General features: G+C 44.1%; 1 protein-coding gene across 3 annotated transcripts in view; it reads right to left on the minus strand.

The window, feature by feature from the left end:
* Positions 1-24057, minus strand: part of PHACTR4 (phosphatase and actin regulator 4) — an 86758-nt gene that overhangs the window by 559 nt on the left and 62142 nt on the right. For 2 of the 3 annotated variants that reach the window (XM_033157874.1, XM_033157873.1), the window contains 11 exons: positions 23103-23279; positions 22096-22176; positions 15400-15564; positions 13359-13736; positions 8778-9348; positions 7085-7302; positions 6101-6260; positions 5474-5529; positions 4196-4257; positions 2198-2335; positions 206-282 (listed from right to left, as the gene is read on the minus strand). In XM_033157874.1, coding sequence (XP_033013765.1) covers positions 206-282; positions 2198-2335; positions 4196-4257; positions 5474-5529; positions 6101-6260; positions 7085-7302; positions 8778-9348; positions 13359-13736; positions 15400-15564; positions 22096-22176; positions 23103-23279 — 2083 coding nt within the window. Of the gene's footprint in view, positions 1-205; positions 283-2197; positions 2336-4195; positions 4258-5473; positions 5530-6100; positions 6261-7084; positions 7303-8777; positions 9349-13358; positions 13737-15399; positions 15565-22095; positions 22177-23102; positions 23280-24057 lie in introns of those variants that run through there. The other variant, XM_033157875.1, reaches the window with a different exon arrangement.

Below are 24057 nucleotides of genomic sequence, written 5' to 3' on the forward strand. Positions count from 1 at the left end.
GCATGTCCAAAGCTCACTAAATATGGGGAATCCATGGGGGCAAGTTTCTGCCCTTTCTCCACCCCCAGACATCACACAATAGAGAGGCGATGAGATGCTGGTTCAAACTTGACCATGGCAAGGAAGACTAGTGGGAATGCCAGGAGCCACCACAGTCCTATGAAAGAAGCATGGGAAGGAAAGTGGGCGCCTCCCTCTTACACACCGTGTGAACTGCTTGCTCTCTTCGTGGACTTCCATTTCAGAGCTCTTGAACTCGTTCAGCTCCTTTCGGATAGCAGCCTAAATGGGGAGAAGCGGGGAGAAGGAGCCCTGTCAGTTCAGATCTGAGCACTTCCAGCCCAGACAAGTGCTATCCAATCAGCAGGGTGTCCTAGCTTTGTACGTCTGCCTTATGTCTATTTCATCCTATCAGAAGCAACCCACCTTAGCCATTGTGCTGCACTTCCTCTTTGGATGGTCTGACCAGTAGCCAGGATCAAAGCACGAAAGGAAAGAATCGGTCAGGAGACCAGAAGGGCCCTGGGTGGGGAAACAGCTGGCAGGAAACACTGGGTTTCTGGCAGCTTCATTACTTATGGGGGTTTCAGTATGGTTTATTTACTTACTTATTATTTTGGTTATGTAAGAATGCTTCCCCTGCTTTTCTAATGCATAAGCATCACTTAAGGCGGCTTCCAACAAACAGAACATTTCATATCACACTCCAATATCAAGACAAAACACCCTGCGATATAGTGTATAACACAGACATGGAAGTGCAGATAGAATAATCACTTCCAACAGAACATTGTTGCACAGTTTTCATGCAGCCACCGAGAAGGCACTCGCTCTTGCCCAGCAAACAAGCCCCCCTATCAAAGAGCCTCTTCAACAGATGCAAACACATGGACCTATAAAATAGGTGGCGCTTCTTTGTGTAGGTGTATCAGACTGTTATTTATAATAAGCTCTATCAGACTATAATCAGTGCTTTTGTGGTCATCATGGTATTTGGTTCCACCTTTGCAATATAGCACAGGAAACCTCATTATGCAGGGGCGGGTGAATGGATGGTGCTGCAAGAGGCATGAGCCACAGCCGGAAATGGAGGCAGCAAGGAGGATGTTCCTCACTGCCCAGAGGATGAGGAACAGAACAAATCCATTGAAAGTTTGCACATAGGCAAGGCTCAGCTTATAAGATGATGAAGAACATGGTGGTGAAATATAGCACTCTCCCATGTGTGTGGCACTTTTGCAGAACACAAGAGAGCAGGAGGTTCCTTGAGAAGTTTAAAATCTAGTATCTTATATAGGTGAGCAAATAGAGAACTGCAAACAGACACAGGCAGGGGTGGAACGTGTATTGACTTCAGATGCACATACCTGAACCTAAGAAGAATCATAGAATCATAGAGCTGGAAGAGACCACAAGGGCCATCCAGTCCAACCCCCTGCCAAGCAGGAAACACCATCAAAGCATTCCTGACAGATGGCTGTCAAGCCTCTGCTTAAAGACCTCCAAAGAAGGAGACTCCACCACACTCCTTGGCAGCAAATTCCACTGTCGGACAGCTCTCACTGTCAGGAAGTTTTTCCTAATGTTTAGGTGGAATCTTCTTTCTTGTAGTTTGAATCCATTGCCCCGTGTCCGCCTGCTGATCTGGCCAAAGGCTCATCTAATTCAACATCCTGCTTTCATAGTGGCTGACCAGATGCCTATGGGAAGCCTGTAAGCAGGATCTGAACTCAACTGTACTCTCCCCTCTTGCAGTTTTCAGCATCTGGCATTCAGAAGCCTACTGCCTCTGACTGTGGAGCTTTGATGGGAAATAGGGATGTGTCTCTCCAGATGTTCTTGGACTATAATTCCCATCATTCCTGATCACCAGCCACAGTGTCTTGGTCTGATAGGAGCTGGAGTGCAACAACATCTGGAGGTCCAGAGGTTCACCAGAACAGGAAGGCACACAGCCACAAAACACACACTGGGGTTTCATTACTGCAGGGGCGAAAGGAATTGCAGAAAAGTTGGGTTTCGAAGGAAATGACAGGTGATGTCATACAAGTATTCTGAGAGGCAACCCCAGTCTGTAAGGTGCAGATGAAGTCGTTTGAGAAGACAGGAGGTCTTGGACATCTGAGGGTGGCAGAGATTTATTGGGACAGAGGTGTGGAGAGACAGGCTGGGCAGAGAGAACATTTGCTTTTCTCACCTTGTCAGCAGGGGTTAACTTGGTCCATGGCTTGTCTGCTCTCCTGTCGTAGTCCTGGGCATCTGTTACCTCCACATATTCATTAAACCTCAGGATCTTCCTTGCCTGCAGTTCAGCCACAGTAGGCCTTTGACTAAGCTAAAAGGCAGAGAGAGAAAGAAATTGTGACTTGCAAGTGACACTTCAAGTGCTTCACAAGGCTAAAGTGGATCCTGGCACAAGCGTTGCACCAATCCTGTGTCACAAGTCCTAGCGTGGCAGCGCTGCATATCCAAGTAGTTGCTCCAGTCTAGTGACTTGGAACAGTGTGAGTTGCCTTGGTGCATCTGTCCTGTGCAAAGCCTCCCAATAATCAGATATGGAAAGAGGGTGAGTGTGGTGTATGGACAGGGTGGGTGAGTGGTTTTGTGAAGAGAAAACTCACTTAAGTCAACAAAACCACAAGATGCCTCTTGCCTTGCAAAATAAGGATTAGCCCAAAACAAAACCATGAGGAGCAAATGTCATCTCCCAGGCATAATCCTGATGTGCTGACTGGCTTCCACTAGCACAGCTGGTACAGAAGGAAATGTGAACAAAGTCATTTGTTGGGGCAACTCAGTATGGTTGGGGTTTTTCCCTATCTTTTTTATATATACAGAAATTGGAGACCTGGATTAATTACATTTGATTACAAGTAATATGTGTTGGAAATGTAAATCTGTGGAAGGTACCTTTTATCATATGTGGTGGACATGCCCAAAGGTTAAGGCTTTCTGGGAGAAGATTTATAATGAACTCAAGAAGGTAATGAAAATTACCTTTAGTAAGAAACCAGAGGCCTGCCTTTTGAGCATGACCAATCACGAGATACCCAGTCAGGATAGAGTGTTTTTTATGTATGCCACAACAGCTGCTAGAATCTTACTTGCAAGAAACTGGAAAGGCGAAGAGATCCCGACAGTGGAAGAATGGCAGATGAAGCTAATGGACTTTATGGAACTCACTGAACTGACCGCGAGACTCCGAGACCAGAGGGAGAAGGTGCAGCAGGATTGGAAGAAATTTAAGGACTATTTAAAAAATTGTGTAAAATTGGACATTTGAGCAGAATTAGCTTGGTGAATTGGCTTTAGCTAGTTGATGTTAGATAATACTGTATACAAGAAGTATTGTTATGAATGATTTAAATGTTTAAGAATGTTTTAGGATAGGATGTTTAAGTAATGAATTATATTTGAATAATTAATGTCCTAAAGACTATTAAGAAGAGTGGTAATGTTAAGAAAAAAGATACAAAGTTACTAAAGTATATTGATACTGAACGCAGTTGAGGGAGCGGGGGAAGTCCCCCTCTTAAAGAAGATAGAAACTAGAATTGGATAAGGATAGTTTATTGTTCTTGTTTATGTAGGTAAGTTTTCTTTCATTTTTTGTTGGTTTTGTTTAAAGTGTTTATTATGTTTTTCTTCTTATTGTGTATTTGTGTATGTATTGTGTTTTTGTTGTCTAATGCGAAAATAATAAAATATTTAAAATAATAATAATAATAATAATAATAATAATAATTAATTAATTAATTAATTTTGGGACATGGCCCTCTCCAATCACCTTATGCAGAGAAGGAGAGGTATTGGGGTGTCTCAAAAAGGGGTAGGTTTGAGATGGTCTGCTTTCTGCTCTTCTCCTTCAGAAATATGGGGCACGGCAGCCTACTCTGTAGACTCTCAGGCTCCACTGTGCAGAGGCCATGTGGGAGTTCGTGGAAAGTGGGGTAATGCATGAGGTGCAGGATCCTTGCCACAAGATGACTCTTCACATGCAGGAGAGCAGTGTTTACAATATTACATTGGTGGATACTTTCCCCTACTTCTGCGCTGTGCTTTGTATAAGTTTGTAAATGAAATAACTTTGTGCGGTTTTCTTCTTTGTTTGTAATGTTTAATGAAACTTTTTTTAAATTAAAAACATATTGATAAAGCAGTACAGAATTCCCAGCAGCCCGTGATGCTCCAATACCTTTCTGGTGAGCCTGCGCTTTATTTCCCTTTTTTCAGCTTGCCGGTCAGCCTCATTTTTTTCTGTGAAAGAGAAAAATGATTGACGATGTCTGAAACTTCTCCTTCCTCCCAACAAAGTTTAGCATTAACTAATAAAATGTTGCAATTATTGATCTATGAATGGTACACCCCTGTCGATCAAGTGCTTCTACAGATTTGGTCTCTTGCATGAAGGAGGTGTTAGGAACTTGGTGTGTTTGTGTGTATAAAGGTAATATAGGTGCCCATTCACACCCAGCAAAATTCCTTATAGACCCTCCATGCAAAAAGCTGTTCCCTTGGAAACAATTTGATCCACTGATTTTACTTTAGACCACTCATTCCCAGCATCAGACAGTTTATTAAATGACTCTGGATAAATCCAAGCAGAGGAAACCAACTATCACCGGACAATCCCTCACTAGAATTGCAGAAGAAGAATAGCATTTATTGCCTTAGTCCACAGAACGTAGCAGCATGACATTACTGAAATGCTTCTACACAGGACCTGTCCCTGAAGACAGTTTAGAAACTTCAACTGGTCCAGAACACGTCAGTTTGATTTCCTGCTTGGCCCCACCCCACCCTCCAGGAATCATGTTATTCCCACATTGCTGACAATCTAAATTGGCTGCCAATGTGTTCCTGGATCCAATTTATGGAGAGTTTGGAGTTTGCTTTACATTTAAAGTCCTATGGCTTGGGCTCCGCCTTCTCCACATGTCCTCCTCCTTAGGTTATCTGGGGAAGACTCACTCGTGTGCTGTATCCCTCTTAGCTCAGGTTGGAAGGCCTTAGCGGGTAGGGCTTTTTCTATGGGGCTGTGGATCTCTCAGCTCAGAACATGAATTTAAAAACAGATACAGCTAAACAACAACCACAACCACCCACCAGTTATAAATATTTTATAAAAAGCAGGCCGCCATATTAAAACAGCATTCTTCCTCCTCTTCCTGCAACAAAAGGCAGTTCTACCACCTGCAGTTGCCAAGCAGGAAGAGCTTGCCCTGTGCGCTATTCATTAGTTGCAATCCAGATCACCTACTGCAGCATATGGTCTGCTGGAAATTCAAATGAAACTTTCCATGCAAATCACAGGTACGGTAGCAAGAATGCTGCATGGCAGGAATAGCAAGCAACGCTGCAGCAGGACAGTGTTTGGGACAGCAGCCAAGGGAGAATGCCTTGGAGCCAGAGTGCTATAGAAATGATCTGAATACTCCTTAGAAAATAAGCACATGGAGAAGCTTCTACTTACGTTGAAGTATATTCCTTTGCTCCAATTCCTCTGCTGTTGGTCTCTGACTTAATCGCCTAATTTAAGAGTAAGCAGGGGCAGAAAGGCAAATCACAAGTGCATCCTTTTAGGACAAAAGCACAAAAGAAGACTCTGACACCGACTACAAGAAAACTTGTGGCTTTCCCCATCTTTCTTCACACTAAGGTAGTTTGCATGTAACCATGGTTTAGCACTATGTGGAGGAGCCCCAATGAGCCCGAATAAAGTGTCAGGCTCACACACATTGCTCTTTTCCTGTACAGCTCTAGAAAATTTACTTTATTTTGTATTTCATTGCCTTGTATGTGAATTACTGTGGTTAGTGACTTTTGAGTACCATTCGGTGGAAAAGCAGGACATAAAACGCAAGAAATAAATGCATACTTAAACAGCAGCATGTCTGAATGGCTTTGATTTCAGGAAGCAGAGAAAGTGCCCTGCTGCTTCCAGTGCTGGCAGGCCAGATGTGCAAGATCTGCCTAGGATCGCAGCTGGATGCGTGGCTGTGTTTAGTACAAATTTAGAGAGGAAAATGGCACATACCTGGGACATTTCCCACGCAATCCCTAACTGGGCCCTATTGCACACTTCCTTCTGCCTTCCTACCTGATCAGTGTCGTCCCAATCTGCTGGCGGATTTCCTGCCACTCTTCCTTGCTCTTCCGAGGAAACGTGGTGTTCTCTTCTGGTAGCTCCTGCCTGGGAGCCATGTTGCCCAGTTTCATGGCTAGGGTATCTTTCCTCTTGACTTTGTTGGCTAGTGCAGCTTTGGTAAGAGAGAAAGGAAAGGAGATCTTGTCACAAAAAAAGCAGAGTGGCTGACCCCCAGCCAGCTGTACCCTCACTTTCAGATGGCATTACCATTTTGCTTACAGTTGCAGCATGGATAAGTCACAAAGCGGGAGGAATGTGCCACTGCAGCAAAGGAGCACCTGTCTCCTAATGCAAAGCATGGACAGATATAGGCCTTTTTGATCTTGCACCTCAGGGCCAAAGTATATGCTACAACATTTATGTATGTTGCTTAAACACACACACACACACACACACACACACACACACAGCATTAGCTGCAGGGAGGGCCCCCGATCATTAATGGGGTCACAGCAAGTGTGGAGGACAAGTGCACTGTTTATTCTAGGTCTTGAAGAGGCTTCCAAAGAAATATATACAGGACTTAAAACATGAATTAAACCTCAGGAAAGCTTAAACCACCTGGATATTTAAATTAATAACACCAGATTTTTTTTTAATAGCAGAGCAGCATTTGTAAATAAACAGGTGTCTGAAACTCAGCAAGGGCAGTGGCCTGTCTGACTTCTAGTGGGAGGGAGTTCCACAGAGTTGGCCCACAGCACTGAAGGCAGGGCCTTTAACCTTATCCTCTCTTGCTGTGGATGAAGGGAAAACATCCCCCTTGAAGTTAGTGTTGGCACTGGAGAAGAGGAAAAACACACAACGACATCAAAGAGGGGTTCCCTGCCCCCAAGGCAAACAGCACCTGTCCCAAAGAAGGGAAAGGGTTAAATTCTCCCCTGCATTTTAGTGGCCCTCTCTGGAATTAGTTCTGTCCAAAAGTGAGAGCCTTACTGTTATGGCTGTCATCTTCTTCATCCTCTTCCTCCTCCTCCTTGTACAGAATAGGTCCCTCGGAGTCTGAGTCGCTTGGACCCTCCTCTTCATCCTGTACTGTCTGGAGGCTGAGCCTGGGAATGACCGTAACAGTGGGAGACTCTCCAATGTAAACATGGGAATTGGAATGATGCACATCCTCTTGGACACCTTCCTCCTCTTCATCATCGTCTGGACTAACAGAAAGGCACACAATTGTGATTTTTAAAACAAAACACTCCAGGTCAGCCTTCTACAAGGGTGCAATTTTTCAAGCATCAAGGGTTTTTTTTTCTTCCCTTGGCCTTGATTCAGTAGAAACTTATGGTTACACTTCAGGATTCCTTTCTGACCTCAATACCTGAAGTGCAATTAACTGCCAGTGGCTTCTCCCCACCTGGTGCCCTCCAGATGTTTGGGACTGCAATTGTCATCGGCACCAGCATGACCAAGGGTCAGGGCTGATGGAGGAAGGAGGGACTGCAAGCTGCCCACAACTCTGGCAACCATTTCCCCCTGCAATGACTAGTCAATGTGTATTACACAGAACATGCAACTATGTTTACAGATTTCATACTGCCTGCCAAGCTCTGTTTTCAGGGCTCAGAGTGCTGGGTATTAAAATCATGCCCCCACTTGTGAACACCTTAATAAGCAGCTATAATTAATTAATTAATTAATTAATTACTAAATTAATTAACTTTGTATAGCGCTCTTCATCCATAGATCCCAGGGCGGTTCACAACATAAAATTACAATATAAAAACCACAAAATGCATAATAAAAATGAGAACAGCAACCAACAATCCCCCTCCCACAACACATTTAAAAGGGCATTGGATGTCAATCAGCCCAAGAAGAGGCGGAAGTTATCCTTCGTGCCACGTAAAACAAACATCCAGAAGCTGCTTAGGACTGAACAGCCCAAGAAAGACTATACCTAGGCAAGTTAATACAATCATACCTTGGTTCTCGAATGCCTTGGTACGCGTACGTTTTGGCTCCCGAACGCGGCAAACCTGGAAGCAAGTGTTCCGGTTTGCGAATGTTTTTTGGAAGCCGAACATCCGACACGGCTTCCACTTGAGTGCAGGAAGCTCCTGCAGCCGATTGGAAGCTGCGCCTTGCTTTTCAAATGGTTTCGGGAGTCAAAAGGACTCCCAGAACGGATTAAGTTTGAGAACCAAGGTACGACTGTAGTAGTAGTAATACCAAGTTGAGCATTAAGGATTTTGGTGCTCATGCATCACAAAGTTCTTTGTGTGCCTCCCCATTTGTGGTATGTCCTCCCCATGGAACTTCTGCTGGCACCTTCATTATACACCTTTTGGGACCAGGCCTTCCTTTTCAACCAAGCCTTTGGCTGATTAATATTCTACAGCCTTTTAAACATGCTTGCGAGAGGGGAGTGGGGTTTTTGTTTTATTGTTTCTGCTTTAACTATTTGTGCTTTTAACTTGCATTTTTATCTTGGGAACCACCCTAAGATCTTTCGATGAAGGGTGGTACATAAATCTAATAAATAAAAATAAGTAAATACGAGTTCAGAAATAGCCTATTTCAATGAAGTGTTGGGCACGCAGCAGTTGTGAGACTTGGAGTGGGAAATAAAAGGACAAAGCCCAAACGGACTGCACAGAGCTCCACACCAGCAATTTCAAGTGGGACTCACACTTTCAGCATCTCAATAGTAACCGGCAGTGACTTTGTTCTGCCCAGGGTCCCGTTGTCGTCATAGGAGCCTTCATTCTCAAAGAGCAGCGAGTGTGCCCTGTGTGAGCCTTCGGCTGGCGGCGTTGATGGCAGGGGGCTCGTCAGCGCCTGCTGGATGCGGATGTGGAGCGGGAGCGGGGGCAGCCGCAAAGGCATCCGAGGCTCTCCAAAGCCCTGCTCGGCCATCCTCTTGCCTGCATCCAGCACGGAGAGCCCTTCTTGCGGGGTTTCCGCCCGCAGTTCGGAGGGAAGGGGGGGCTCTGTCCCAGGGGTTGAGGAAGGCGAAGGGACATGGGCGGGTTCTGGAGGAATGTGCGAAGGCAGAGGTGGCGAAGGAGAAGGCGGCGGGTGAGGTGGCAGCATGTGCGCTGGTATCGAGGAAGGGTAGGACGACCTGTCATTAGGCGACTTGGGAGCAGCAGCCGATTCAAGGGATGAAGGCAAGTTTAATGGGATGCCTCTCTTGGGAGGCAAAGGCGGAGAAGGCTTAGACAAAGCTGTGCCACTACTGATCGCTTGAGTCAATTCAGCTAGAAGAGAAGAGAGGAACACTTGTTAGGTATGGTTACAGCAAGCACCCCAGATCACACAAAGGGGACCCAGACCAGGCAAATTCCAGAGAGAGGCAGGACCTTTCCGTGCCTTCAGTCCTTACCCCAATGGAAAACAATTTGCCAGGTACCGACAGGTCATTGGGTGGCGCTGTGGTCTAAACCACTGAGCCTAGGGCTTGCCGATCGGAAGGTCGGCAGTTCGAATCCCCACAACAGGGTGAGCTCCCGTTGCTCAGTCCCAGCTCCTGCCAACCTAGCAGTTCAAAAGCACGTCAAAGTGCAAGTAGATAAATAGGTACCGCTCCGGCGGGAAGGTAAATGGCGTTTCCATGCGCTGCTCTGGATTCGCCAGAAGCGGCTTAGTCATGCTGGCCACATGACCTGGAAAAACTGTCTGCAGACAAACGTCGGCTCCCTCGGCCAGTAAAGCGAGATGAGCGCCACAACCCCAGAGTCATTCACGGCTGGACAGGGGTCCTTTACCTTTACCTTTTTACAGGTCATTGGCAGACAAATGGGGGAGAGAGCCAGCAAGGTCGAATGGATAATGATTGGAACTGTAAAGTTTTGTTTCTCCTACTCGTCCTTTTATTGATGGCTTTTCCCTCTTTTCTTGCCTCAAATATTTAGGTGCTGCTGTTTACACACTATTAATTTACAGGGTTTGGCTGTTAATGTTTTGCTAGCTTATTTAACCAAGCCATGATTTATTCAACGAGGGTTTCTTAAACTATGGTTTGTTTGATCAACTGAACGCTGCCCGGTGGCTTAATTATGGTTAATGCAAACAAACCACAATCTAAAGTCATATTTCATTGTTGACTTGCAAACCTTAGTTTACTTTAATGACGGCTTGGCACTAGATGCAAAACCAATGCCCTTCAGTAACCATGGTTTGTTTGGCTCCCAAAACTAGGCCGCGTGTGGGAAACCTCTGGCCCTCCTGATGCTGCTGAACTATAACCCCCATCATGCCTAGTCACTGGCCATGCCTGCTAGAGCTGATGGGAGATGTAGTTCAGAAACATCCAGAGGGCCAAAGGTTTCCCACATCTGACCCAGATGCTCACGCAACTATAAAGCTACAAGGGGCAGGTGAAGCTGGAAAACAACTTTGGAGATACAGGCTATGGTTTCTTTGATCATCTGTGGGGAAGCTTCTGATAAACTTGTGGTTTGTTAAGGAAATCATGGCTTAAAGAAGCCTTCCCTAACTTGGTGCTCTCCAGCTGTTTTGGACTACACCCCCAGCCAAAACAGCTAAGCTGCCATGTTTCACTCTTAAAAAGTGGGGTGTAAAGGCTTTTAATAAATAATAAAAACTATTAGGATTTGGATCTGTGATCAAATCCCTGTTATAATTTTGGGGTGTCACTCTCTCAGCCTCAGTTCCTCAACTTACCCCCATCTCAAAAAATTAAGAGAAAGCAACAACCTGTATAGAAAAATGACAGCTTTAGATCGCATTCATACACCGAATACTAGATTTTTTGCCTATTACAGTATTCTACAGCAAGGTAATTTCCAGTCCACAGGCCAATTTTGACCCAGCATGGGTCCAATATTGGCCCACAATGCTGTTTTCCCCAAACCACATCCACCCGCCCATCAACTGAAGTGCCTTGTTACATCAGCTGATGGGCAGGATGACAGAATATAATTCTACACTGGATGTGTGAACCTGTTCAGAGCAGGGAACAAGATAATGCAGCCAAGGCTGCAGGATTTAATCCCTGCTCATCATTCATTCATAAATATTATCTTAGCCCTTTGTTTTCTGCCTCTCCTGGGGCTTTCTTGATCACATCAAGCTCTATAGCAAAAGCTTAAATTGTGACATGTTTCTCCCTGTGGCAGCCCAAACTGGTTCTAGGGGAAGGACAGGCTACACCCCACTACTCCCGTACCCCCCCTTTTACACATGTATTGACTTAACCAGAAGATTTCATACACACCTGATTCACCACATTAATATTCTAATATGGATGCCTACATACTTCATATTAACATGGGAGGCTGGGTCACCTCCTTGCTTACTGTGTTGTCTGATGGCTCTAGGAGTCAACAGAGCAGCTCCCTGGTGTCTGCTTTTAGTAAAGAGTGTTTTCGTTCCCTAGAGTTTCATCCACAGGTGTGCCAGAGTCCTCTTTGTATTATCTGAGTCAGTCGTCCCAAACTTTGTCCCTTCTAGATGTCACTAGACTCCCACTCTTTCCGGTCCTGGTCAGCATGATCAATGGGCTGGGGTGTTAGAAGCTGGAGTCTTAACAACATCTGGAGAGTCACATGCTTCAGGAAGCCTGATCAAAACTATACCTACAGAACAATCCATTTCTGTCTCTGGAGTTCTACTTCCATGCATCCCCCAACATCCATCCACCCCAATCCCAGGTGCTATCTTGCCAAGTCCCTTCTCATCGCTTTATATTTATGCTCTCCCCTTCATATGAGATTGTAAGGTAGGGCTCCGCAAGTGATACAGTATGGAATTTCCTGCTATCATTACCTTGTTTGTCAGAAACAAAAGGCACACACTACACCTTACAATGTGAGTACATGTGCGTTCAGAGTAGGATTGCGAAATCTTCCACACACTCCCACTGTGAATTCTCAGCAGGTGAGCAGGAACAGGTGCAGTCTTGGAAGATCTGTTTACGTTTCACCCCTCCTTCTCCCCACACCCTCAAACCGCAGGTGTTGCATAGCCCTTCCCTATATACTGCCAGGCTGTGAGTGCTACGGACATTCTTTCTGAAAAGCTTATGGCAACCTGCTCTTGTTGGTTACATTCCCGTGCCTTTCTTCCTTCACGGCATTTCATTTCTAAACAGCTCAGGTGAGTGGCTTTGTTGGTATACCTTTGAACTGTGTTAAGAGACACATTGGGAAATACAGCACTGGCTTGGGCCACATATTCCCCACCTATCCTTTACAATATATGAAGCGACCACAAAAAAAGTTTTGCTTCAGAGAATTAAGAATTCTAAAACCTGACCAGCATCTAGAGGGGAAGAACAGCTAGAAATCCCATGAACAGCTGTAGACTTGCGGGATGAGCACTGCACAAGTACACACACCTACATGCATGCAGTACTGTCTTACTACATGTTCATGCTTGGCCTGTGATGAGCTGTGCTGTGTACACAGCACATTTCCACAGGCTTATGCAACAGATCCTTGCTGTTTGGAATGGGAGTTACCAGGAGCATCGCAGAAAAGGTAGGACAGTTATTAACTAATTAACTGAAATGTCAAAGAAGCACTGAAGAGTCTAAATCACAGAACAGTCCTGCTCATGGTGGCCATGCCAAAAGAACAGCAAACTTCACAGCCAATTAAAGACATATCTTATTCCTGATGTTACCTAGGAGGGTAACCTATTGAAGAACAGAGGCTTGAAAGTTTAGGACTGCCTCTCTGTCTCTTTCTCTCACACACGCAAACTTCTTTATGATGGTCTCATATGCTCCAAGTTCTAGTGCTGTGTCTTTGGAAAAGTCTCCTAAGATACTTACAACAGAGGTATAAGAAGAAAGGAAAGTGGCATCAGGAGGCCTAGCAAAGCAAGAGAAAGGAATAAAAGACTGTGTAGAGCGTGAATGCAAAACAGATCCATTCAGAAAAATAAAAGATCCAGAGCGTGTGTGCCATGATCCACTCCCAATTGGTAACAAATAGACAAGAGTGAAACAATTATTTCCTGTATCTCAGCATAACACTTCAGGCATTTGATGAAGTAGCCCTTGTAGACTTATACCACAATAAATGTGCTCATCTAAGGACAAGTACAGACATTAAAAAGCAAAAGAAAAATGTGGAAAACTGAGTGAATATATATATATATATATATATATATATATATATATATATATATATATATATATGCTTTGTCTTCAGACTTTGCCCCATCCACACTGAGCTCATAACCAAGGAAGGGCATGGAGATGGAACAATGCACACTGCATACACAAAGAAGAGCCACTTACTTATTAAGGGGTTGCTATTCCTATTCATTGGCTTGGGAGGTGGAACAGGGGGTTGCTTGGCTGGTGCTGCCGTGCTAGAATTCGTAGCAGCAGTAGTGCGAGCATTTGTGAAAGCAGAGGGCACAGTCCTAGGGGCTGGGGAGGGAGCAGTGGAAAAATTGACCCCTTTTGCTGTGCTGGTGGTAGCTGCAACTGTGGAGGAAGGCATAGTCCTTGCAGTGCTGCTGGGAGGGCCAAGATCCCTCGCATGCACGTTGCTCGGTTCCTGAGAGGAGGATGACAAAGGTCGTTTCGGAGGAAGCAGAGGCTGTTTAGGAGCATGAGAATCATGATGATAGTGATGCTCCACTTCTGAATTGGGATGGCCATCCAAGGTTCCTGCAATGAAACATATTTTGCTTTTGTTTTCAGTGACATTATGACAATACCTAGAAAAGAACATCTCATCTCAGGGTGGCTCTCTGTTTGATCATTATAGGGAGCATCATTAAAGGGAGCCAAGAGCATATCCAGACAGTATGTTTTGCACTCCTGATTGGGCACATCAGCTGAAGGTTCCTACCCACAACACCTCCAGCACAGGGAGCCTAAAAAGCCACCATAGACTACACAGATACCACAGTCCATACTGTGTGTGATACAGATCAAAACCAGCAACAGTTTCCCAGTTTCTGTATTTAGAGCGAGGAAACTGTGCCTCTCCATACATTGTTGGACTCCATGATCCCTGACCATTGCCTATGTTGCCTGGGGATGATGGAAGAGGGAATCCATCAAATATCTGGAGGGCCTGAAGCTTCTCCATCCCTGACTTAGAACCTTAGCAGGGATATCCTGAAATTTAAGCATTTATGAAAACCAGTGAGTAGTATCATATAATAGGCTAACCCTAGCCATGCTTTGCTGCAGTGATAGGATCACTTCGTAGCATCCCAGGAGTCCCTTCAGGCACTCCTTACATGCATATATGAACACACACCCTGCCATCACCAACTGTTTTGTGGCACATTTTTGGGAATGTTTTTAGGTTTCGTGTTCAAAATCAAACTTGCTTGTAAGCTGCCATCATATGAGATGGAAAGGGCTTAAACTAATAAGTGCCTCCACTTATAGGAAAACAGGAAGCAACCTTAAGCTGATTCAGATTTTTGGTTCATCCAGTTCAGTATTGTCGACACTGGCTGGAAGTGGCTCTCCAGGGTTTCAGACAGGGGGTTTCTCCCACCTCTACTTGGAGAGGCCAGGGATTGAAACGGGGACCTTCTGCTTGCAAGGCAGATGTTCCACCACTGACCTAAGACCCTTGCCCAATGAAACAGCAGTGGAATTAGGTGGTTTTAAACTCTGGATTTAGTGGTTTTATTGAGGGAGCCCTCTTTAAATGGTAATGCTCATTGCTTCAGAATGTAGTTAGGCAGACCTGCTGCATTGGGGGACCCTCCTGCTCATTCTGCTAATTCTGCTAATTCTGCTCATTCTGCTAAGTGAAGTACTGGACTTCTACCTCCTGCCCCAGTCCTGCCTGTATGGCACCAGACTTGAAGAGCATTCTAAAAGTGCTGAGTTTTTGCAAAGAGGGCCTCTTCCCAGTAGTCAGGAAAAGGATCCTATGCACTGTTCTCAGTTTCCACCCAACAGTTCCAAAGAATTCTGATTATGCATTAAACCATTGTCCCTGGAAAGGGGTGGGGATGGGGAAAGTCTTTGCAGTTATTTATGTGCTGTTTGTTAGAGGAAACATAAAAGGTTTCTTCCAATTTCCAAACTAGAGTTCAAGGTGAAGTCTGGCACCCACCAGCAAAGCGTGGGCAGGAAGAGACAGAACGTCTGATAATAAGAGAGATAAATTGGGTGGGGCTAACCCTCTGGAAGTGAAGGTGTGAGTCGCTTGTGTTAGAAACTTGTGTGAGAATGAGGAAATCTTCATGGGTGGGTGTGCTCCGCAGGAGAGACCCAAAACTGGTATTTTCACAATGAAAGCCTGATAGTTAATGAAAAACACTTCTCAGAGAGTCACCACTCCTGCATCCCAGTTTCTCACCTTGTGATTTCTTCAGCTCCTCTAATGGAACAGGCTTCTTAAGGCTTGCTCTTTTTCCAGTCTCTTCCTCCAGGTGTGCAAGGCTGACAATCCCAGAACTATCAATGGGGATAGTGTGTCCATTTTTCAAGGCATCATGGCTGAGTTTGTCTGGCTCCTCCTCATCTGTTTTGGTTGTGGGGGGAGAATGAATGAATGAATGAATGAATGAATGAATGAATGAATGAATAAATAAAAGTTAAGGAAAGCACAGGCCTGAAGATTGAGGCAGAAAATTGGCCAGGAAGGAAAAGGTGTACATACCATGTAGCAACAAGCCTGCCAGAAAAACACCGAGTCTGCAGGTGGTGGCTGAGGATTAAATATTGGTGGTTGGGATTTAAAGAAAGAAGGCACCTTTGAATATGCCTTAGCTGAGATGCCTGCATTGCAAGGGGTTGGACTAGATTACCCTTGAGCTCCCTTCCAACTCTACAATTCTATGATAATATATTCAATTAAAAAGGATTGATGAGTGGCGTTGTGACATTAAGATAAATTAACATCTGGTCCATTTGTCATGACACAGGTGGGGGAATCCCAAGTACAGCATCTGGGGCAGCCCTTCTCATTTTCTAGCACATTTTTCTTCAACACAGTCAAAAGACGGAGGGCCTTATTTATTTAGACCTGACATGGGAAGTTTACAGAGGAATGCAGTCACACTGCAACTGATGGAGCTATATACCCTAGGAGCTTTCATCTATTCTAATTAAACACCAGAGAAACTCAGAGACAGCAGCCAGCAACACCAAAGAATTCATAAGGTGCCTCTAGCCTTGACCAAGTTGGGAAGCTTTTCCCCACTGTCTGGGTTCAACAACTGGAGTCCAAAACTGAGTTTTCCCTGTTAGTGTTATTCCCATTAGAAAAGAGTGAAGAGTCCCCTGGATAGCTACAATAAAGATCTTCAATTCAAAGAGAATTAGACACAAAAGGTGGCATCCAATGTTAGCCATACTCAGAGTAGACCCATCGAAATTAATGAACATGGCTAACTTGGGTTCATTAATTTAAATAGGCCTACTCCGACTAGGACGTGGGTGGCGCTGTGGGTTAAACCACAGAGCCTAGGGCTTGCTGATCAGAAGGTCGGTGTTTTGAATCCCTGTGATGGGTGAACTCCCTTTGCTCAGTCCCTGCTCCTGCCAACCTAGCAGTTCGAAAGCACACCAGTGCAAGTAGATAAATAGGTACTACTCTGGCGGGAAGGTAAACGGTGTTTCTGTGCGCTGCTCTGGTTCGCCAGAAGCGGCATTTCTGTGCGCTGCTCTGGTTCGCCAGAAGCTGTACGCCAGTAAAGCGAGATGAGTGTCGCAATCCCAGAGTCATTCATGACTGGACCTAATGGTCAGGGGTCCTTTTACCTTTACCTTACTCCAAGTTGAACATAGTTAGATACAACTCAAAGCTAGCAGGATGTAGCCTGCTGGTTATAATATCAAAGTGGTCCAAGATACAGACATAAAGCATTATTTATTTTTAATTGATCTATTTGTGTCAAGGTTCAAGCATCTGTGCACAAATCCACAAGGGTCTTGCCAGGGATCTAATATTTTCATTATTAATGGGGTCTAAACAGCAAGTATTGGATAGATCAAAATGCAAGCACCTGCCACCTCTTACTGGTTGGTTTGATAAAACATGGAAACGTTTAAGTTACAGGCAATATTTCAATCCAAATTAAAGGTGTGTGTAACCTGCTCTGTTTCTAGAAAAATGTTTTCTATTTATTACGTACGTAGACTTAGCAAAAATATATACATAGAAGACCTTTGCATCCAAGTTCAATACGGTCATACCTCATGTTACGATCGCTGCGGGTTATGTCTTTTCAGGTTGCACTCCGCACAAACCCGGAAGTACCAGAACGGTTTACATCCGGGTTTCGGCGCTTCACACATGCCCAGAAGCGCTAAATCGCGCTTTGCGTATGCGCAGAAGTGCCGAATTACATCACATGCGTGCGCAGACGCACCGCTGCGTGATACGAACGCTGCGGGTTGCGGATGTGCATCCGCCATGGATTACGTTCACAACCCGAGCATCCACTGTATTTATTTTGCACTGTCAGAGGAGATGGGGGAGCAAAAGGAAACGCTAAAAGAAACTGCTCAAGAAATATAAACTTTGCAGCTCTTGAACTTCAAATGTACAAGCAACAATGCTTATCTATTTTGTAGCCACTCTTAAAAAAAAACACCTCTTAAAAATAAGTCAAACGGGGGGGGGGGGGGGCGCAAGGAGTGCAAGACCTTGAATGCACAGTCACATAACACTGACTTATTCTGGTTTGGAGGGAACAAGTTTGCTCAATTATTTTGCTAACTCGTAATGTCACATTTTTTCACATCCAATGACATAGAACTGCACCCCAAGAGCACCTGTTCCCGCATTGCTGCGTACACAGCTGCCAGGGCCCTGTGTTGCAGGTCCTTTTAACACAGTATTCTTAACGAAATCACCCTTAGGGTTGTGCTAGGAAGTGATAGAGAGAGAGACTTGAATAAATAACGCTCCACATCTTCTCATGTATTGTGCTTAATTCTTCCTGCACTGTCAGCATTTGGTGTAGCAGCCCAGGGTAAGGCCAGATCCAGAGGGTGGCAACATCGGGCCTTTGCTAGAGCAGCAGAAGGCATGCCACTCGTATCAGTGCTACCTTTTCCACTTTGGAGAGTATCCGAGAAAATCACATGCAACCCCAACAGCCTAACTACACGTTGACATTAACATTGTGCATTTTAAAAAAGGAGTCCAATTGTCATCAAGATTGCACCGCATGGGGAAAGGAGGTTTAAGCCTTCCCTCCCTGGCCATAATATATGTGAAAGTCACCACATTCATTTTCTGCCAATATGAGGAGTTCTTTTTCCCCTAGTGGCAACTGTTGCACCTGGCAAGATCTTCTTCCTGCACTTAAAAATAGCTGAAACTCACGCAGGAATTTTGCACATGTTGTTGTTGTTGTTCAGTTGTGTCCGTCTCTTCGTGACCCCATGGATCAGAGCACACCAGGGTATTTTGCACATACCCCAAGCCAGAAAAAAATACATTTTAAAAAAGCAGTAAAGAGGGAGAGGAATAACAAAGCGTCAGTCATTCCCTCTAGTGACAAACGATATATTACTTTTTGGAGCACTGTTCTATTCGCCTCTCTTTCTTAGATCTTCTACTGTCTAATTATGTCAGCAACCGAGCAATGGCAGAAACAAGCCCCCAGTTCTCAAGGGGCTCCTCTTCTTACTCTACCTCTGATTTACCTCTTGACTCAATTTGTTCCAAGTTTGGTTTACTTTGGGCAACTTAAGAGTGAGTTGTTGTGGTTTGCTTAAAAAAAAATCTACCATAGGTTCAAGGTGGGGGGACCATTTAACATCACTTGTGCCTGGAAGATTTTAAATGTTTTAAAATTGTCTGCCGTAATTCATCTTTATCTCTCAATGTACTTATCACATTACACTACAATGTACCCTTCAAGCTCGCAAACATCAGTTGCTCAATCAACAGGTAAACATACCATTAATTAGCAACAATTTTTATCATATACTGTTCCGAGTTTTCAGTTTTCTGTGGGGGTTGATTTGGGCTTTTCCGCCATGCCACCCCCGGAATTTTTTTCTGCTTCCAATTTCTCAGCATGCTTCAGTTTAAGGAGGAAATTAAGGCAGAAGTTCAGACAATTATCCTGGCAACATATAAAGGCAATGGCTTTTGATGCAATGCCCTACAAATGCAAAGCAAAAAGCCCCTGACATATGATGGCTTCTAAAACTGAAAGCTGATGAGAGAGTGTGAAGAAACGAGTAGTTTTTGTGAGGGATGGTGGATGCAATGAAATATGTTCTTTGAAGACTAAAACCTATATGAATGGGATAAAGGAGCACAGCAGTAACTAGGAAAAGGATATGGGAGATAAGCTCAAGGTAGGAAGGAACATAAACACCCTCCCACCTCTGAATTTGTGTGAATATCCACAGAACCCACACCTGGAATTAAAGTTCTCCAAGGGACAGACAGGAAGCACAAGCTCCTTCAAGCTCACTCATTACAGTCCAGCCTTCTGCAACCTGGTGTCCTCTAGTTGTTGGCAAACTCTGACTTGCATTAGCCCCAATCAGGATGCCCATGGGTCAGGGATGTGTAGTGAGTCATTTAAAAAACTGTTCTGCGTTGCTTTTTTTAAAAAAATTAATGTTACTGTATGCCACCCTGATGTTTTGTGAGAGGGCTATATATAAAGGCGATGGACTCTCCTTCTTTGGTGGTTTTTAAGCAGAGGTTGGATGGCCATCTGTCATGGGTGCTTTAGCTGAGATTCCTGCATTGCAGGGGGTTGGACTAGATGACCCTTGGGGTCCCTTCGAACTCTATAATTCTATGATTCTAAATACTTAACAACATCTGGAAGACACCAAGTTGGAGAAAGCTGTCTAGGTTTTATTTTTGCCAGCTGGGAAGGGTTCAAAAGCATTTTGCTGTTTCTCTTTTTTTCTAAAAACACACATGCCCAGAGAGTTTATTCCTTCAGTAGAAAAATTAGTCCCTAAAACAAGGGGATTGAAACAAATCTGCCAAGCAGCTATACTGTTCTTAACTCTAAATTGTAGAGGTTCAAAGTTATTTTCAACCACCCATCAAGATATAAGAAGACTCATTCTAAAAATTCAGAAATTCCACGAAAATGGTTGTTCTCCTTCTACAGCTATCATCCTCCTCAAACTGAATTACCAGAGGACACTCTGTGGTGCAGGAGGATAAGAGATTATGTGGATATGAAGTATAAAGGAAACTGGTCTTCTGTGGCTCCCACTTACAATTAGCCAGCTGTTGCCTAGGCACTCAAGTGTCTCTATGGCAGGGCTGAGAGCAAAACAACCAGAATCAGCAGACTCTGTTCCAACAGCAAGGCTGATGTTATCTTTCTTCCCCTCCACCCATCTCTTTTAGAGTCAGAGGGGAGGGCTAGGAAGGGAAGGGGGACTAAGCTCTCATTCTATTGAGAACCTAAGAGGAAAGGGTATTTCCTTTGCTATCTTTTCCTGTGGGCAGGGCTGTATTAACTATTATGCTAAGGCCTCTACAGAGTGCGGTTTAGTTTAATGGTTTGACTGCATGCAAAAAAATGTGTCCAGCTTGCTCCTTGCAAAATTCCCTACAGCTCAGAACAGGGTGTCTTTCCCCACTAGCACAAGGCAGAGGAGTACGCTTCCTAGCTGGAAGAAAACAACAATCTGAACATAACCACCCTGAACTTTTTCCTGCAGAAGACTGCAAGGGTGAGGTGCAGTGGCATTAGGGAAGCTGTGTTCATGGTGATGTATTGGTCTGCACAAGTTTTTTTTAGTGTAAAAATTAATGACAGATGAGAAACAAAGATCTGCAAGCATGAGAAAAAGACTCCCAGAACTTGACTTTGCTTAGCCCCCCTCCTGGGGTTTGTCCTTCAGCCTAGCCTAGAGCAGTGTTTTTCAACCTTTTTTGGGCAAAGGCACACTTGTTTCATGAAAAAAATCACGAGGCACACCACCATTAGAAAATGTTAAAAAATTTAACTCTGTGCCTATATTGACTATATATAAAGTAATTCTCTTGAATAGGAATCAAATAAACAATTTTTTCCCACGGCACACCAGGCAACATCTCGCGGCACACTAGTGTGCCGCGGAACAGTGGTTGAAAAACACTGGCCTAGAGGGGAGAAAGTCCAAGTTATTTGTTCTCCAATTTGCTTCAGAACTTCCTGCCTCTAGTAAAATGACAACCAATTATTGCCATGCCATAGCCAAGCAGCCACACTAAGTAGAGACTTGTCTGAGCATCTGCTTTAGAATATAAGAAGCTGCCTGATATTCCTGCTTGGTGATCCATCTAGCTTAGCATTTCCTACACTGACTGGCAGGAGCTATTCCAGAGTTTCAAACTCCCCACCCCACCCACACTTCTGTTGAGCATTGATAAGCAATACAGTAGTACCTCAGGTTACAGACACTTCAGGTTACAGACTCCGCTAACCCAAAAATAACGCTTCAGGTTAAGAACTTTGCTTCAGGATAAGAACAGAAATTGTACTCTGGCGACACAGCGGCAGCGGGAGGTCCCATTAGCTAGTGGTGCTTCAGGTTAAGAACAGTTTCAGGTTAAGAATGGACCTCTGGAACGAATTAAGTTCTTAACCCAAGGTACCACTGTACATGCTCCTTTTGCCCAGACTTACCTGCAGATTTTTGGGATTGAACCTGGGACAGTCTTTATGCAAAGCCACCAGACCATGCTTCTTCTTCTTTAACATATAAACATAAAATCCAAGAGAAAACCTTTACTACGGAGCTCACTAGGTGAACTTTGGCAAGACACAGCCTCCCAAGCTAAACTACCTCATAGGAATGTGGTTGGGGCTAAAATGTCACACTGAGTCCCTTTGGGGAAGGGAACAAAATAAAACAGTTGTTCACCTCCAAGAATGAGCAGTGTCCATAGTGGAAAAAGTTTAAAAGGCAGAACAAGGAGAAAGAACACATGTAACTGATGGGGATGGGGTGGGGGCGGAAACGGCAGGGTGGGGGCTGCACACAGGCATGGAATCCCAGAGGTGAGGTTTACTGGAGAGTCAGAATGGGCAGTGTAGGGTGGACAAAGGAAGACGGGTAAACTCACCCTGTTCAAGGTCTTCCAACAGAACCCCTCTTTTAATGAGCTCCTCTCTTGGCTTTCGCATTGAAATCTTTCGTTCTAAAACTGACATTACATTGGAGAAAAAAACCAGCACTCAGAATACAGGGCAAGTCGGAGATTTTGGAAGAAAAAAAATCCTTTTTAAGACACCATATGTGGCCTAAGTGACTGTTTTTTTAGGGCTGACTATTAGAGAGTCCAGTTTGTGCTTATCTAAAACACTAGGAGGGGCATAAACTATTTCCCCCAAACCATATCTCTGCAAGAAAAGGGGCTACCAGCATCTTATTGCTCAAAGCACAAAGCCTTTACTTTTAAGAAAAAGTAGTTCCCATACATCTTTTCAAGGGAACCTATGTCTGTGATTGTGCCTTGTTCAAGGCTTCAGTCCCTAATGTTTGACCAGTTCTGAGCGTTTTCCTAAATTTGTGAAAAGGAACATTTTTCCGTCCCACATCACTGTGTATGACATCTTTTACAGCTCCATTCCACCACCATCACCACCAGCCTTCTCCAAACACTTAGGGGCTTTCATGATCATTATTTGATGAAGTACAACTTGAGAGAAGACAGTTGCAGAAACAGCTGTTCCCTTGCATGAGTGTAGATTACTTCTTAAATTTAAGTTTAATATTTGATACGGGCCAATTTGGGGATTTGTCGAAAGCAGCTGAGAAAGGTGGGACTCCAAACCCTACATATATTAAGTAAAATAGAAACATCGTCACCCGACTCCACCCCACCCATCTTCCCCCCCCTCCACCTCTTTCCCCCTTTTCTTCCTAATGTCTCAACAAATGAAACTGATTTGTAAAAATGTTACATGGGAAAAAAATACAAGAGAGACATTGCACATACTTTTGTAAATCAAGAAAATCTTTACTAAAGAAAAGAAAAGGAAGGTGGGACCCAAGAAGGACAAATCCATTCCATCACAAAGAACCCTCATAGGCTTGGGAAGAAGGGGATACAAAAGTTTAGTGTATTACCTTCTGAAGTCTCCTTAAACTTTCCACTGCTTTTCTTTTTCCTCCACTTCCAAGGTTTAAAGATCTTGCCAAAACCTGCAAACTTGCTTTTTCTCTTGGAAGGAGGTGTCGTCTCACCAGATTCCAGAACGTCAGCCCCCATTCCAGCATCTTGTGATGGCTGATCTACCTCCTCAGCTACACAGAAAGGAAATACAGAAATATTTAATTACCTGTACAGTGGAGATAGAGATAAAGAAAAACTGTCTCTCTTGTTCTGTGTTAGGAAGATGCCTTATACCAGGTCAGACTATTTGTCCATCCAGACCACTATGATCTGGCAGCAGCTCTCCAGGATCTGAGACAAAAGGGGGCTTTTGCATCGCTGGCTACTTGAGCTTTTTAAGTAGAGATGTCGGAGACCTACTGCCTACAAAAAAATGACTTGCATATGAAACCATCTTTATAGGTAAATCCACTTAGCTCAGCTGCTTTCTCTTAAAGGTTTTATAGTCCTGCAAATCTAAAGCTATTTTGCATTGGTTTATTCATAGTGGTCAGCTGTTGTCTTCAAAAGGCTTTTAAAATGAAATTTTTTCCCCATTTCATTTATTTATTTTATAAGGATATTTATAAACTGCCAAGGAAAGGAAAAAACCATGGCGGTGTACCGTAAAATCATTAAACATCATAATGGTGTAAAATCATTACATACAGAACAAAACGAGCAACACTTGTTGAAAAGCAAAAACACTTTTCCAGCAGATAAGGAAATTATTATATTTGTAGGTGCCTGTTTGATTTCACTAGGGAAAGTGTTCCCAGTTATGGCACTGTATTTTACGAAAGCTGCCTTGCCTTAAAAGAAATGTTCTAAATAAATAAAACATTTGCAGATTCCATCTTTCCATCCTCAAAGCTAATCCTCCAACTGACTTGACTAGCAGAAATACAGGCTACATAGACGCCATACATT

Source organism: Lacerta agilis, chromosome 8 (assembly GCF_009819535.1).
Source record: "Lacerta agilis isolate rLacAgi1 chromosome 8, rLacAgi1.pri, whole genome shotgun sequence".
NCBI classification, from domain to species: domain Eukaryota; kingdom Metazoa; phylum Chordata; class Lepidosauria; order Squamata; family Lacertidae; genus Lacerta; species Lacerta agilis.